At 33.4% G+C, this 16,101-nt stretch overlaps 2 protein-coding genes across 2 annotated transcripts; one reads left to right on the top strand and one right to left on the bottom strand.

Annotated features, from left to right (window-relative positions):
* The first annotated feature begins 405 nt into the window (after window positions 1-405).
* On the top strand, window positions 406-2,299 carry LOC111884876 (transcription termination factor MTERF15, mitochondrial). The gene has a single exon (XM_023881172.3). The coding sequence runs from the start codon at window positions 573-575 to the stop codon at window positions 1,878-1,880; it is 1,308 nt and encodes a 435-aa protein (XP_023736940.1). The 5' UTR covers window positions 406-572; the 3' UTR covers window positions 1,881-2,299.
* A 6,048-nt stretch (window positions 2,300-8,347) lies between these two features.
* On the bottom strand, window positions 8,348-9,892 carry LOC111884878 (protein SPIRAL1-like 1). The gene is made up of 3 exons (XM_023881174.2): window positions 9,754-9,892; window positions 8,791-9,071; window positions 8,348-8,620 (listed from the first exon to the last, which is right to left on the bottom strand). Exons 2-3 carry the CDS (start codon window positions 9,064-9,066, stop codon window positions 8,540-8,542), a joined length of 357 nt encoding a protein of 118 aa, XP_023736942.1. The 5' UTR covers window positions 9,067-9,071; window positions 9,754-9,892; the 3' UTR covers window positions 8,348-8,539.
* Window positions 9,893-16,101: the final 6,209 nt, after the last annotated feature.

Here is a 16,101-nt window from a genome sequence, read left to right as displayed (position 1 = left end):
GCTTATAGTGGTTATGAACGATGGTGTGGTAGTCGCTGGTGAACTTTTATCGGGTTAATGAATGAGAGATGGGGGTAAGGGTGAGGGAAATGAAGGTGGTTGGCGGAAGATGGTGGTGGTTGGCGGCTGATGGCGGTGGGGAACGGTGATCACAGAGAAATGGGGTGGGTGTTTTTTGTTGAGAGGAGGGAAAGAGAAATGGGGTGGGTGGGTCCTTTTTTATGTTTTTGTTTTAAGTTAAAAAAATATTAAGTAAATTAGTTTATGTATTTCAATAATTAAAGATAATAAAGAATATAAATTATAAGGGCATAATTGTTTTTTTAAGTGTATAGGGACCACAAACAATAAAAAAAAATCCAAGCACCACTTTTTTAGATCAAGATCACGTAATTTTACCCATTTTTTTCAATTTTGTCCTTCAAAAATAATTTTTAAGATAGGCAAAATAAAATGTAAACCTTTTAGGTTTATGTGCAATTGTGCAGGGATGTACAATGTAATTGGTGGGAGAAACATCAAAGATCTCCCTTGCTTCAACTTATGCGAGCATGAAGTGATATGCTGTATCAATGGCGTTTAAAATCCTTACCAGAACACTCGTTCTGCCAAAATCCATCAAACAAATCCCAAGTCAAATCCCTAATTTTTCTACATCAATCTGCAGCAACACGACTCCTCTTTCAAATCTTTTCGAAAGGTACGGTTTCCCACCTTCTAATCTTCATACGTTTTTCGCAAAGAACCGATTTTTGCTCGATTCCAACGTTCCCAATGTCGAAATGTCCTTGAAAATCATATCATCCTTCTCTTCTTCCAAGAATTTTGTTGTCTCCATGGTAAATAACTGTCCTAGGGTTTTAGAACTCGATTTTCTCAAGAAATGGGAAATGGGTATTTCCAAATTAGGGTTTTCAGACAACAGTAGTCTGACAATGAACATCCTTGAAGTTTCCAGGAAATTCGATTTATACCCAGATGATGTTTTACAATGTATGGAGTGTTTGCGGGGTTTTCGGTTTACCCCTGCTACCATAACTAAGATTTTAGAGGAACTTCCAATGATAATCACCATGAAAGAAGAAAATATTTGGGGTAAAATCGAATTCTTATTAGGAATTGGAATCCACAGGAGTAAAATAGACACCATAATCCAAACTTATCCAGGTATTTTAGGATTTGGGGTGGAGAACAAGTTGAAGCCTTTAATCTCCGAGTTTACTGAAATGGGGTTTAAACCTAATGACATTAGAGAAGAAATAACGAGAAACCCCAAAATCCTTCAATCAGAAGTGGGAGAGCTTTCGAAATGTCTGAGAATGTTAAACAGTTTAAAATGTAGAGTCCCAATTAAAGAAAAGATTTTTAGCGACGGTGTATTTAGGGCGTCATATAAAGTTAAGTTAAGAATCGATTGCTTACACAAACACGGGTTGATATATAAAGATGCATTTAGCATATTATGGAGAGAGCCAAGGGTAATGTTATACGAATTAGATGAGATTAATAAAAAGATTGAGGTTTTGATAAATACGATGAAGTTTGATGTTGTTTGTTTGGTTGAGGTTCCGGAGTATTTGGGGGTAAATTTTGAGAAACAGATTATGCCTCGTTATAAAGTGCTTGAGCATTTGAGATTGAGAGGTGGAATTGGTGATGAAGTAGGATTGAGGAGTTTGGTTAAGTTTAGTAGGTTAAGATTTTATAATCTTTATGTGAAGCCTTATCCAGAATGTGAGATGATTTATGGGAGGTTTGTGGATGTTAAGGTTAGGAAGGGATGTCCAGAAGGAATGTGGAAGCTTTTTAAACCACGGAAGTATCCGGAATCAGAAGAAGATTTGAAGAACATGAAGTCGTTTATGGAACAACTGCGATAATAGAGAAAATCATTGGATTTTGCTGATGCATTTTGGAAACTTGGGATGCATAATCTTGTAAATTCAGTCACATAAAGGTGGTGTTACGTATAATTGTGTTTGTTACATCATACATGAGATGAAAAGGGATTCCAATTGGAAAAGCTTTATATGGCTTTTTTTGTGATGAGTATGACGAGGGTATTTATGTCTTTTGCACATTCCTACCTTACCTTGTTCCATTTTTGTGAATTGCACTGATAATCAAGTTTCGTTACCCCATTGTTCATGCCAGTTCGACTTTTCTTCTTATGGTTCACTTCTCAGAAGTGTTTTACTTGAACTTTGTCTGCTGCTTGTTGAGAATGTCATGTTAAAAATGTTGAAGCTATAAAAACTCAATTTGCCCAAATAAAAGAGGTTATAATAAATTATTTGAAGTAATTATTGATGGAAAAATGTATATGAATGCTCAATTTTTGGTAAACTGTGAACTTTCAAGTTTTGAATATGTTTCAAGTTTTGTATCACATGAAATATTATATAGAATTGCAAATAATATTTCTTGTAGAAAAAGAAAAACATTTTGATTAGATTCTAAATAGAAAGAGAACAATGTTCTATAAAACATAAAAACATTCTGACTGTTTTGGGATGGGTCAAAATCAATTTCTTTGTTTGATGTCGAATAAAAAAATTATGATTGAATCTCGAATCCGGCATTAACAATTGTTGAAGAAATCAATATTTATGGAAATTATTTATTCACGAATTTTGCAATGAGAAACTAAATATTCTTATATTTTTTCTTTCTATTTATTTTTCTATTCGTGTGAAATGGTAAGTATTTTGATAATGAATGTCATAAAAGTAAGGATGTTATAGTAATCGTGTGATATTTTTATTGTATAAGGTACTAGAAACAACATTTAGGCTATGTTTGGCGTACTAGCTGAAAAGCTAGCTGTTAAATAAAAAGCTAGCTGATAGCTGAAAAGCTAGCTGATAAAAAATAACGTTTGGTAAAACTAGCTGAAAAGCTAGTTGAAATATATAAAATTACATATAATGACATGTAAGAATATGTGTTTCTATAATTAATTAAGGGGTGTATTTGGAAAATTTTAAAAAAGCTTCTAAAAAGCTAGTCTAAGTAGCTTTTCAAAAAGCTAGCTTATCAGCTACTTTTTGGCTTACCAAACAAGACAACATAAAAAAGCTGGAAAAATAAGCTAGCTTATCAGCTAGCTGTGGCGCGCCAAACACAGCCTTATATATATATACAATAGAAGCGACTTTAATCACATAGAAATTTGTGGTGGTTTTAGAAATATACGTAGGATATAGACAACAATTTTCACTCTAAAGGGTGAAGACGGTCGTTGTATATCGTGCAAGGACGAGAGAACATATGATAAAGAATTGTGAAGATAGTGCAATGTTAAATTTGAATGATGTTTTTCTCCTTATAAGGACACGAACATTGATTAGAGAGTGTGGATGCATAAAATCAAAGTCGTGGAGTAGTACATGAGTAATCCAGGTGTTAGTTGTCGTTACATTGTTTGTGCATTTTGCCTAGTTTTAATTATTTTTACTTTCAATTTGTTTTGTTGATACTTTTCTTCCTAGTTATTACTTGTATCTACCTTTTCTATTTATATTATTGTTTTATATGTACCTTCTCACAATACTCCTTTTGATTTTCAATCAATTTTTCGTTTTATTGCTTATATATATGTCTTTTTGCCTTACAAACACAACACAAAACGAATCGTAGCAACTAAAATCAAAATTATTAATATAAGTAATTGGCACCAATAAGCAAAATAAATTGAGGAATGATTACAAAAGAGATAATGACTTGAAAGCGTAACAAAGTTTCAAATAATTCATATTTAGTCACTGAATTTTTTTTGTTGTGCTTGATTTACCCATGAATTATTTGAAATGTTTACATTTTACCCTAATGACCGGTTATAACTGGTCATAAAGATAAAATGTGAACAATTCAAATAATTCAAGGGTAATCAAACACGAAAAGAATTAGTGATTAAATGTAAACAAAATTGAAAATTCATTAACCTCTCAAGTCATTATCTCTAAAAATCAGTTTTGAAAAACGCGTAGACATGCCATCTAAAGTGACTATTGCATTTTTTTTTGCATTATAATGGACCTTTGTATTCTTTTAAACGACAAATATAATCTTACAACTATTCCTTAAATCCATATATGTTCACAACGGAGCTTGAACCCTCGACTTCAATAAGGGAGGTCAACACATGATACCATTTTGTTAAAAGCCTTTTGGTAATACGGACCTTTGTATTAATATGGACTTTTAAGTTATAAAGACATATATAATGGAGCTTTGTTTTGTTACATACTAGTTTACAACCCATTAGAACCACGGGTGAAATATTTTTAAAATTGTATTAAATTAATAAGAATTTAGTATGTTTTAAAACTTTATTATTGATCATTTAAAATTAATATATATATATATATATATATATATATATATATATATATATATATATATATATATATATATATATATATATATATATATATATATATATATATGAATATCTGATATAAATTATCTATGCCAAGACATTTAATATGATTATGATTTATAAAACATAATATAAAGTTGAATTATATGTAAACAAAAACACAATCAATAATGAAAATGACATTGATATATGAAAAATTAAAAATATAATTATATTATTTTCCTTGTGGCAGAATTTATTGCATACATGTTAATTTAGGAGAGAGTAACATGAATGGTCCATTTTTTTTGTCAACAATCTGTTACTTATTTTAATTTTAATCAGGTTAACCAAGAACCCCATATACATTGAAGTACGAAAATATGACGAGGCAACGGATGCATTTCTAGGTGATGTTGCTTAAAATTTATAATTTGATTGTTAGACAAGTTTATATTTTTAAATAAGTAAAATATATAATATCCTCTAATTTCAATAAAAATAAAACAATTATATATTTCTACATTACATGAATTGTCCCTGATAAAAATAACATGGCGAACAGATTGACTTTTAACGGGCAGTACTGGAATATATTATAGTTTTGTACATAGTATAAGGTTTTTATTTGAGTTAAAGTTAAATGTTTTAAAAAATGGAGTAAATGAATTAAACCATTACCCTTAAAAAACATATTCAGTAAATCAAGAATATAACCCAAAAGTGTTGATAATACAAAATTCACCACAAATGTTTTTTATGAGATGGATACAAATAGAAGTGAAATATTTTATTTCTTAGAAATGTATAAGCATTTGATACGGTTACTACGATTTGGATCTTTGAAGTAGTTAAAGGCATGAAAAACTCTTTCAAATAAGTGGGATGACAAACTAAGATTTTAAGATTTGTAATAGTTTAATATATTATCACATAATTTATTAAACATAATATATTTATTAAACACCCAACCTTTACTTCCTGTCAATGATTTCATTTTAAAAAAATACAAAATATAATGAAAGTAGGATGCTAACATATGCAAGAATCGTCTCTATAAATAACAGTTGCAGGAATTGTCATTATATTACACAACAGGACCATAATATGCTATATCATGTGTTGTGCAATTTGTCTATGATTTTCAGTTTGACGCGGTGGCTCAACGCTTAATAGATTTCCAGGAAAAAAAAAAGAAATCAGATATGCATAAATATATACTACGATCAAATCAACTTATTTTACCGAGAATAGCATCCTACAATGAAAACATATTTGGAGTATCTTATAATTTTTCTATTTCGCCCCTTGTCAAAAAGATAGAAACAATTGTTCTTATTCCCATATTCATCTAAGAACTTTTACCATTTTTTGTAAAGTTATAAACATAAAAACGAATAAATAGCTTTGCTATTAATCAAATCAAAGTAAGTTCATTGAAAATTTTATGAATATATGTTAAACCAAAATACATAATAGGTCACTATGTTTTGCTGAAATAACATATCACAAACATGTAGTTTAAACACGAATGATAATATGGTTGTTGGTTTAAATCACAAAACATGATGAATTAAATGGAAGAAATAATAAAAACATTATTGGTTTATATAAACTTATCCTAAAAAAAGTTGAAAATTTTATAAGCAAGCAAATGAGAGGACAATAACGAAAACATGTTTGGAGTAATCTTATTTTTTCCTCTTTTTGCCCCTCGTTAAAAAGATAGAAACAATTGTTCTTACAAAACTTCGCAGCTATGAGGTAAATCACAGAACATTATGATTTAATGGAAGAAATAAAACAAAATAAAATAAAATAAAATAAAATAAAAACATTACTGGTTTTTATTAACTTGTTCATCTCAGAATAAAAAACATTATTCGTTCTCCATAACTCTACCATTTTTTGTTAAGTTGCAAACATAAAAACATATAAATAACAATGTATTTAGAATGTTCAATAAATTTGATTAATGAAACCAGAAAAAATGAAAAACAACAATGTTAAGATGAATACAATAACTCAAGAGGTGAAACATTCAACCAAAAAATATATAGATTAGCAAAAAAAACATATAAAATAGAAAACATAATCAAACATCTAGATTATAACGATTCAACCAAGAAACATATACATTAGTAAAAACATATAATTTCGAAAAAAGCATCCTACACAGATTAAAAGGATTCGACAAAATCGAGTGATGAGAAGGCTGATCTTTTTTTGCTTGTCTTTTGCAGAGGATTTGTGACAGAAAGTCTTTCTAATCGATTGTTATAAAGAACTGAAATATTTATATCGTAAATATAAATGATAATGTGCAAGATATTCGATGGAAATCTAATTTAAAATAGAAAATATAATGGTTGAAATTGTATATGCTAATATTAACTATCGGATTATTTGGAATTTGAAATTCATAGTTTCGGAGATAAGATTTGAAGGTTATAGAAATTTCAAAGCTTATCAGTTCCTTTTTTGCAGGGGATTCCTATTGAATGATGAGATGTATTTTCGGCCGAAATTGAAGAACGTTTATGGTAATTAGTTCAATAAGGTATCCAATAAAATTATATTAAAATGGCAGATTAGTTACAAAAATACGGATCAAACGGAAATAGAGAAAGGAAACAGGGGTATAAGAGTAATTTGACTTTTTCGAGAAAATGGATGTAGAATGGACAAGTGGCAATTAAGGTTTCTTTTATTAGATTAGAATGTGTTTGGTATATCGGTGAACATTTGGACGTGTTTGGTATATCGGTGAACATTTGGACGTGTTTGGTATATCGGTGAACATTTGGACGTACAGACTAGACCAAACTAGATTTGGTAAACCTCAATAGGTCCAGTCTAAGGTCTATAAATTTCTGCAAAACTGATCCTGTCTAAGTGACCGAACCTAGACCTGGTAAGCCTAACAGGTCTGGTCTAAGATCCACTAATTTATGCAAAAACAGTCCGATCCAAGAGCCAGTCTGATCTAATTCTATCCATGTGCTCACTCTAAGTCCAAGACCCAAGAACCAAATCGGACCTAGACCTAAACCTCGTAAGCCTCAACAGGTCCGGTCTAAGGTCCACTAATTTCGGCAAAACCGTTCGGATCCAAGAGTCGGTCCGGTCCAAACGCTCACCTACGTCCAAGAAGCAGGAAGTGGACCTGACAAGCCTTGATAAGCCTCAACAGCTCGGTCCAATGTCCACCAATTTCTGCATAACTAATCCGAAGAGTCGGTCCCGTCTGGTCCAAATGTTCACCTCTAGTTTAGTATAGTATATGATATTAACATATATGGCATTATCTTTCATCTTGCTCTAGACATTAATAAGCAAATGAAGAGCCTAAGGTGTTGTTTGTTTTGGAAGTAGTTAAATGTCTTTTGTCTTTTTTCAAGTTTGCGGAAGAAGATGTGCACTTGCAAAACGTCTACCCGTCAGAAGGGAAAAGTGCTCAAAAAGTACTTTTGTAGAAAAACAAACGAGGCCTAACATTTCACACACCTTACTAGTACACAACTAGTTTAAGTGGTAGTGCAAGATTATACTCTGAATCTCATTTAGCATGTACAAACCCAATTACCCAAAATGTATGATACTAAAATCACCAACAACATAAACATTTTCTATTTAAATTTATATTTTTTATCCAATGCCATTTCAATTCTCACATATCTCACGGACCATTAGATAAAAATGCAAAACACAATATTATGATTTGATAAAGTAAATAAATCAGACACTGTAAAAATATGAGCATTTAACCCAATAAACCATATACCTCAATTTTCCAGACAAATGAAATCTGAAATAGGTTACAATTGTGTATTAGGACAAAACTACATTACCTATAATGAACCAAAATTAAAATATTTTGCTATTATGCATGAAAAGTATGTTAGATTAAAACTGGAATTGACCTAAATGGATACACATTTAACTCATATGGAATATAAGGATTCCATGGTGAATACAAAAGAATAATGAAAAAGAAAATGTGACTATTATTGAATAGATATGTTCATTGCCATTTTTGAAACATTATGAAAAACCGATAGCCATATATTACAATTCTTAAAAAGTCGAAATCTGCCACGTTTTTTTTAAACCACACCCAAAATCCAAACAGATAGCAAACAAATACTTGATTCTCATATTTTACAACAACAAAAAATATCACTTCTTACCATCACCAAACAGGTATCCCAAGGAAGACCCTCCACCTGGAGCAGCATGAACCTTGGTCGAAGGGCGATCCTGTAAATTCACACATTACAATAAATCAACAACATGTTACATTCTAAAACCTTGCTTTTTGTTTTTTCTTTCACCCCATTTCTATCTGAAATCTTGAGATTTGTATGATAGTGTTTTATAAAGAATGAGATGTGTGGCACAAAGTAAAGTTTTCATAAGATAACAGATACCGTGATGAAGTTGCCAGTATTCTGTCCATCAGCTCGGATGTAGTTGTTAAGCTTGCTACTTTGGATGCCAGCTGGAATCTGTTTTGTAATATCTGGTGGTGTTATTGGGGCGGCAGTTTTAGGAGGCGGAGGTGGCTCAGTGGCGGCAACATGGACCTGGGTTGGAGGAGACTCAGTGTTGCCTGTGGACACTGCAGTGGGCTTTGGCTCACCTCCACTTCCAAAAAGGTAGTCCAGTGAACTCTGCCCCCCACCGCTGCTCACACCACGACCCATGATCTCTGCATTCAAGTTTTGTAAGGTCACAATTCAGAAATCAACAACCACAATGTGCCTATCATATAGTTCCAATTTCAGACCAGACTTAAGCTCTTAATAGTGATTACGCAGCTAGCATGATGCTTTTACACAATAGTCAATCATGTCACAAATTCGATATTCTATGGTTGCTAAGCATATCAATCATCTGTATCATAGATAGTTTCTTCTAATAAATCAGGCTATCGTTGAAATTACTGAATCGATGCAAAAAATATAGAGGATCTATTCGCGAATAAACACAGTCGAAAAACAATTCCTATTACTAACACATATCAGCATCATAAACCTGCGAAAACGAGATTATTGACATATGCATGACGAATTTGACTACAATATTTGTAACGCGATCATTTTTGTTCCGATTCTAAGGGTATAAATGGAGACAAACATGAATCACGCACTACAAATGCCAGATCTGACATCCACGCATGAATCGCAGCTCGAAAATTAGGCAGAATATTAGCATGTAAGAAAAAATGCTGAGCAACGAGTCGATACAAATATACAAATACAGATGGCAGATTTCTCGGCAGTTCTTTAGTTAACTAACAAAATATCGATCGCCACCAAAAAAAAAAAAAAAAAAACAAGCAGCAAAATCGGAACTGAAAAGTAGATGGATAGAGAGACAATGGCACGTACCTGGAGTGTTGTTCTGGGATCAGATCTGGAGCAGAGCGAAGATAGAGGGGAGAATCGGTTCCCAAACACCAAAATTCTTCCGAATAAATAATGTCATTTTAAATTGCAACACCATAAAGTGATAATAAAATAAAAATAATAAATAAATAAAAACAGAAGTAAATTACATAAATGGTACCTGAGGTTTCGGTTAATATGTGTGTTTGATCTTTATTTATTTTTTTATATATTTTTTTATTCGTACAGTCCCTGGTAATTTATTTTGTTTTAGTTTTGATCCAATAAAAATACCATTTCTCCTTATTTAATCTTTATATTTTTTTCTATTATCAATTTATTATTTGTTATGTATTGCCCAGGATCGCCACCATCATATTGTTTCTCCAATAACCCAAACTCATAAGTAGTTTATTCATTCTATTTCAATGATAAAAGAGACCGACTTACATATCTCCTGAAACCTATATCGGTGTCTTCGTATTCTCGGCAAACTTCGACACCTTTCATGTCTCTCTTCCTTACGGTCTATCGTGACTCCCTCTCCGGTCATCAATTCACAACTGTCACCTTCATCGATTCACTATCATCTTTGACAATTCACCATTTTCTTCACTCAAATCTCTCGTGATTAAATAGGGTTTATTTAATGTAGATTTTTTCTATCGTCGATATACTATTTAAAAATCTTCCTAATGAAGTTTATTTAATAAATGAAATAATAAATAAAAGATATAGATAAATTATAAGAATAAATACATAATTGCATAACATTTATTTCATTTATATACTCAAGTTAGGGAAATAAAAAAGGGCCAAACATATAAATCAATCAAAACCTTGGAGACCATTCATGTGATTCACTCTAAAAAAGTTTAAAAATTAATCTCAAGTCTAAGTTTGACATTTTAATTTAAAAAAAAAATCATTAAAATAGCCACGTGACATATACTTCTAAGATAATAGTTATGATTTTAAAATTATATGATCATATATTTCATAGTGAATCATTACATTCGTTGTAATCTTTTTTATAAGTGTATTGTTATGTTGCCTTTAGGTTTAAGTGCACCATAAAATTCTCTTAATGACGGTACAATTGAGAAATTCATTTTATAAAATTAAGAGTAAATTACTGAAATCGTCCATGTGGTTTGGTCAAAATTGCACGTTTGGTCCCTAATTTTTTTTTGTACTCGGATCGTCCCTGTGGTTTAATTTTGTTGCGTTTTTCGTCCATGTGGTTTGATTTTGTTGCATTTTTCGTCCCTTACATACATAAAGTTAGGGACCAAACATGCAGCTTTTACCAAACAGGACATCAAATCCAAAGGGTCGGCTTTGGTGCCTTCGACCCGTAAGTACAATGAGGAAAACTCACCTTACAAACTAGACAAAAGCTGATGAGGTCTCGACTCCGAATCTTAGCTCTAACCAACACCTATTCCAACCAAATGACCAGTCTCAATCAAAATCCCAAAATACCCTTAAGGTCGAACTTGGTCAAAGTCAATGTCAAACTAGTCAAAATCAATAAATCAACTAAGTCAACCTAATCGAGTCAACTCAGCAAGCGTACGCGGGGTGTACTCTGGAGGTACACTGGGCGTACTCCTCCGTTTGACCGTATCGGGGCCGTTGACCGCGTACGCTCGACGTAACCCCATACTTTTTTTCCATTAAGCACTTAATACAATGTCTTAAAACGTCCAAATGCAGATCCAAGGTTAAAACGTTATTAGGAGTCATAAAGTTTCCAACTTTATGACCTTGCATGCTCATAAAGTGCTTAATCCATAAAAACCCAACATCTTAATGCCTTAGGACTCTCCATAATATGCATGGGACAAACCCAACCACTAGGACTCCATTTTTATGACTTAAGACCCCTTCTTAGGGTCTGAAAGGACAACTTAATGGGTCAAGAACATGTCATGCTCAAGAATTAACATTTTGGGACCAAAAAGCAACATTAAAACACACATTTCTTGATCTATATGATGGAGGGATAAAGTTTCAAGCTTTATACCTTAAAAGGTTGCTAATAAGGTACAAATCCCAGATCCAAAGTGCTTCACTCCTCCAAGGTGAACTTTACTCCATTCCTTCTTCTTCAAAGCACCAAACACACATTCTTAAGCTTGGAAATGGCTCTACAAGGCAAATTAGGTGTCACACCCCCAAACCAAGGATGGCGGAAACATCCGGGGTGGAGGACTTCATGTAGAGTATCACAACAATGAGTATAATAGTGCTCAAAGTAAGTACAATCATCATAAATATAATTGAAAAAAAAAAGTTACACCAAAGTATATGTTTACATGATTCAAATCAATTACATTATGATACAAAATGAACTGTTTGACGATTTAACGTCTCATTCTCAAAACGTGGTTGATTTCCTGTTTCACTGAATTCCTGAGAATACAAGTAGTTTTGAAAAGTGTCAACACAAAGGTTGGTGAGTTCATAAGCTTTTGACGGTAAGAGTTTGAAAATCGATCTTTGTAAAGAGATGTATGTTACCAAGAAAAATCCAATATTTTCCTTACATAAGTTATGTGGTCCTAATACCAGGACCGAAATCGAACTAGTATTTGTCATACTTAAAGATATAAAATTGGTTTCAAATTGGCGTAAAACCCTTTCTGATTTGAGAAAAACTCTCGTAATGAATGATGTGTAGTCTTAAATACTAAAACTGAAAATATACAGCGATATTTGTAATTGATATAAAAAGTGATTTTAAATGAACATAAAACCCTTTTTAATATGAAGACGTACAACTATTTTTCCGTACTTAAAGTAATTTCTGAGAGCTAAATCGACATAACTCACTAATTTAAAGTTAGAACCCGTAAATCTTATGATTTGTTAATATCACGTGTGAGCTATCATAACCATACTTGACTTTGACAGCCTCGTAATTGCGATGTTCTTCAGGCGTCACTAAACTGAAATGACACTTGTCACCACAGACCTGTCGGTCTAGCTGTTGCAAGCAGCTCTGGTGTGGGTTCGTCAAACCCAATATAGATCTATACACAACTATCACGTTCTCCCTACAAGAGACTTTGGTTACAATTTACAGGACTTTTTGATTTGGTTACTTTGGAAGTAACCCGAAGCAAATGACTCACAAATTTATTCATTAACAGATTTACGTGATCTAAACTGAAAACCTTTGGTAAAAAGTTTGAGAAGTAAATGATACATAAACTATACCTATTATGGTTTATCCAAAACGTTTGTAATGTATAAGAACTCTTTTATGAAACACATTTGTGCTATGAATCCATAAACTATGCTTGTTATAGCTTAATATACGTGTTCCAAATGAATGAATATTCTTATTATGAATGACAAATTTTCAGTTTATGATGATAAAATTAACAAGGAAACACATTCAATACTTAGAACTTATTATTATACACTTTGCTCAACATAATACAAAGTGTTATGAAAGTTATATGATGTTAACTAAATTAAACCTTTTTGCACTATTTTAGAAAAGTCATAGAAAAATCATACGAAGTCGAAAACTAAATCCGTAAATTATGAGAGTTCCCAAAATGTGATTAGTTTAGTCATAATTTTTAATAACCTCCAACTTGGGTGAAATAGTCCATAATCACAGACTGGTCCGGGTTGGTGTTTGAAATGATAGGCAGTTTTGTAAAAATCACCATAAATTGTAGAAAAATCGCATGGAGATGTGCAAGTAGTCATTTTAAAGCTAAGAACCGGAACTACTTACACCTAAAACAGTTTTGAAAACAAAAATGTTTATGTTGTACAAAACAGTCCGTGAATGGAGTTGAACTTTTCTGATGAAGGCTGTTAGAAAAGTTTAGTTATGTTCTTGGTGTTTTAACTTGTATTCCCCCCCCCCCCCCCCCTAAAAACTTGAGAAAATATGAAAATGTAGGGGTATGAACTCACCTTGAGTGATTTCAGTAGGTAAGTGTTGAAGAAGAGAAGTGTTCAACCCAAGAACACTTGAAGAATCACTTGAAGATTCGAAGATCTAACAAGAATGTGATGATGTTTGTGTAAGCAATCTATGATTTTGAGTAGGAGGGTGTGCAATAATCATAAGAAAGATGATGATACTTACTAAATGTAGGAGAAAAGTCTTGGAGTATGCCTTGAAATTCTCGAATTGGAGAGAAAGATGAGAGAGTTTGGAGTGTGGTTCTTGGTGAAAAATGAGAGAATGAATGAAGTGTGAGGAGAGAGGGTGGATGTTCCAACCCTAAGAACGTGAGAATGGTTGAAAATAATGAGAAAGGACTTATGAAGTGACTAGGGATGGGCTGGTGGTGAATAGTGACATGGAGTGGGTGTGGGAGTGGTTGCTTGTGTCATAAAATAAGGTAAAGTCAACACTCTACCCATGTACTTCACCTACTATCTTTTGGATAAGGTTTTATCCTTAAAATGTGATTAATCATTAATTAAGGGGTCTTATATGTTAAAATAAAGTTTTGGGTGAAAACCCCGTGTTAAAACAATTAAAAACGGGCCTAAAACGCAAAATTAGTCGAAAACCGAAAGAAAAGAGGCTTCCCAGCGAGACCTCTCGGTCCTGGCCGAGGCTCGGTCCTCCTGTGGCTGGGTTCGGTCCCTAAGACTGCTTGGCGCGAAGCGAAGGGGGCGAGGAAGCGAAGGGGCGAGGGCTTGGTGTACTCAGAAGCGAAGGCTCAGTCTTCGGTCTTCAGAAGAGAAAGCGATCAGACCCGAAATGTGTCGAACGTTCGGGTTCGGGTGATGTGCGAGGTTCGGTTCCAGGAGCCTTCGGGTTCGGTTCTTTGAGTGAGGTTCGGTTCAGCAGCCTTTGGCTCAGAAGGGTTCGGGTCCTAAGAGGGGTTTCGGCTCCTTAAGTCCGTTTTTCGCGTAGACTTCCGTTTTTGGGCTGTTTTCGCCAAATTCGAGGGTCGGAATGCCCCGAGTGATTATAGAAAGTTGAGAGAGATTTCGAGAGAGATTTGGGAGAGATTTCACATACTTAGAGAGATTTGGGAGAGATTTGACATTCTTGGAGAGATTTCTTATACAAAGAGATATTTGGGAGAGATTTCACATACTTAGAGAGATTTGGGAGAGATTTGACATTCTTGGAGAGATTTCTCATACAAAGAGATATTTGGGAGAGATTTCACATACTTAGAGAGATTTGGGAGAGATTTGACATTCTTGGAGAGATTTCTCATACAAAGAGATATTTAGGAGAGATTTCACATACTTAGAGAGATTTGGGAGAGATTTGACATTCTTGGAGAGATTTCTCATACAAAGAGATATTTGGGAGAGATTTCACATACTTAGAGAGATTTGGGAGAGATTTGACATTCTTGGAGAGATTTCTCATACAAAGAGATATTTGGGAGAGATTTCACATACTTAGAGAGATTTGGGAGATATTTGACATTCTTGGAGAGATTTCTCATACAAAGAGATATTTGGGAGAGATTTCACATACTTAGAGAGATTTGGGAGAGATTTGACATTCTTGGAGAGATTTCTCATACAAAGAGATATTTGGGAGAGATTTCACATAGAGAGGGATAGAGTGAAAATGATTGAGAGAGGTTTCATTGGTAACCTTTTTGAGTGTCTGACTTCACAATGCAAGGCCCGTAAACCCCGTTAAGCCTTGTTTAAGGATCTTGCATACTCCCGATGAGTATGCAACATTGTTTTATCGGCTTGACTCGCCACGTACCACAGTTTTAGGTTAAGGAGATCTAGATGTACGCACTTTTCAATTTATGATCTCTCATTAGAATAGCGAGTTGTTTAGAAATTACATAACGTAAACTCTAGTACCTACGGGCAAATCAAGTTGACCGGTTTGACTTGTTGAATTTAGTTGACTTTGACTTGACCGAAAATTGACGGTTGTCACATTAGGGGTGCAAGAACGATCTAATAGAAAGGTGGTTGATGAGGTGAGGGGAAATGAAGTTATAATGGGTTTAAATATAAGCTAAACCCTAAAAATTAAGGTTTCCAAATCTGGCAAGTATGCCCAATGTACTAGGGCGCGCAACGTATACGCGTACGCATAGCGTACTCCCACATGCGTATCTACGTAAATGCCACTAGGGCTCTTTTTGCACACTTTCTTGAACTTAGGGACCAAATGCAACATAATTATATTATAGGGTTAAAATTAGAAGTACATTATCATCGTGATGTTACATAAAGGCCATTGGACGACAGTGAAAGTGTATTGGGTAGCTGATAACGTCGATCAAGGGTAAGGACGACTTCGTTGGTTTTCTATGTCGCTTCCCCAACGATAATGGTGACTTTGATGGTGGTTTCAGGAAATAATGGCGGTTGTCA

The sequence above is a fragment of the Lactuca sativa genome, chromosome 5 (genome assembly GCF_002870075.4).
Source record: "Lactuca sativa cultivar Salinas chromosome 5, Lsat_Salinas_v11, whole genome shotgun sequence".
NCBI classification, from domain to species: Eukaryota; Viridiplantae; Streptophyta; class Magnoliopsida; order Asterales; family Asteraceae; genus Lactuca; species Lactuca sativa.
Note: the sequence above shows the minus strand (reverse complement) of the source record. Positions and strands in the feature narration are given on the sequence as shown.

Bases quoted from the DNA above. Each gene is read 5' to 3' on its own strand.
- LOC111884876 (XM_023881172.3), top strand. From the start codon at position 573: ATGGCGTTTAAAATCCTTACCAGAACACTCGTTCTGCCAAAATCCATC.
- LOC111884878 (XM_023881174.2), bottom strand. From the start codon at position 9,066: ATGGGTCGTGGTGTGAGCAGCGGTGGGGGGCAGAGTTCACTGGACTAC. The intron at 8,621-8,790 runs GTATCTGTTATC...GTGAATTTACAG, and splicing joins ATACTGGCAACTTCATCACG to GATCGCCCTTCGACCAAGGT.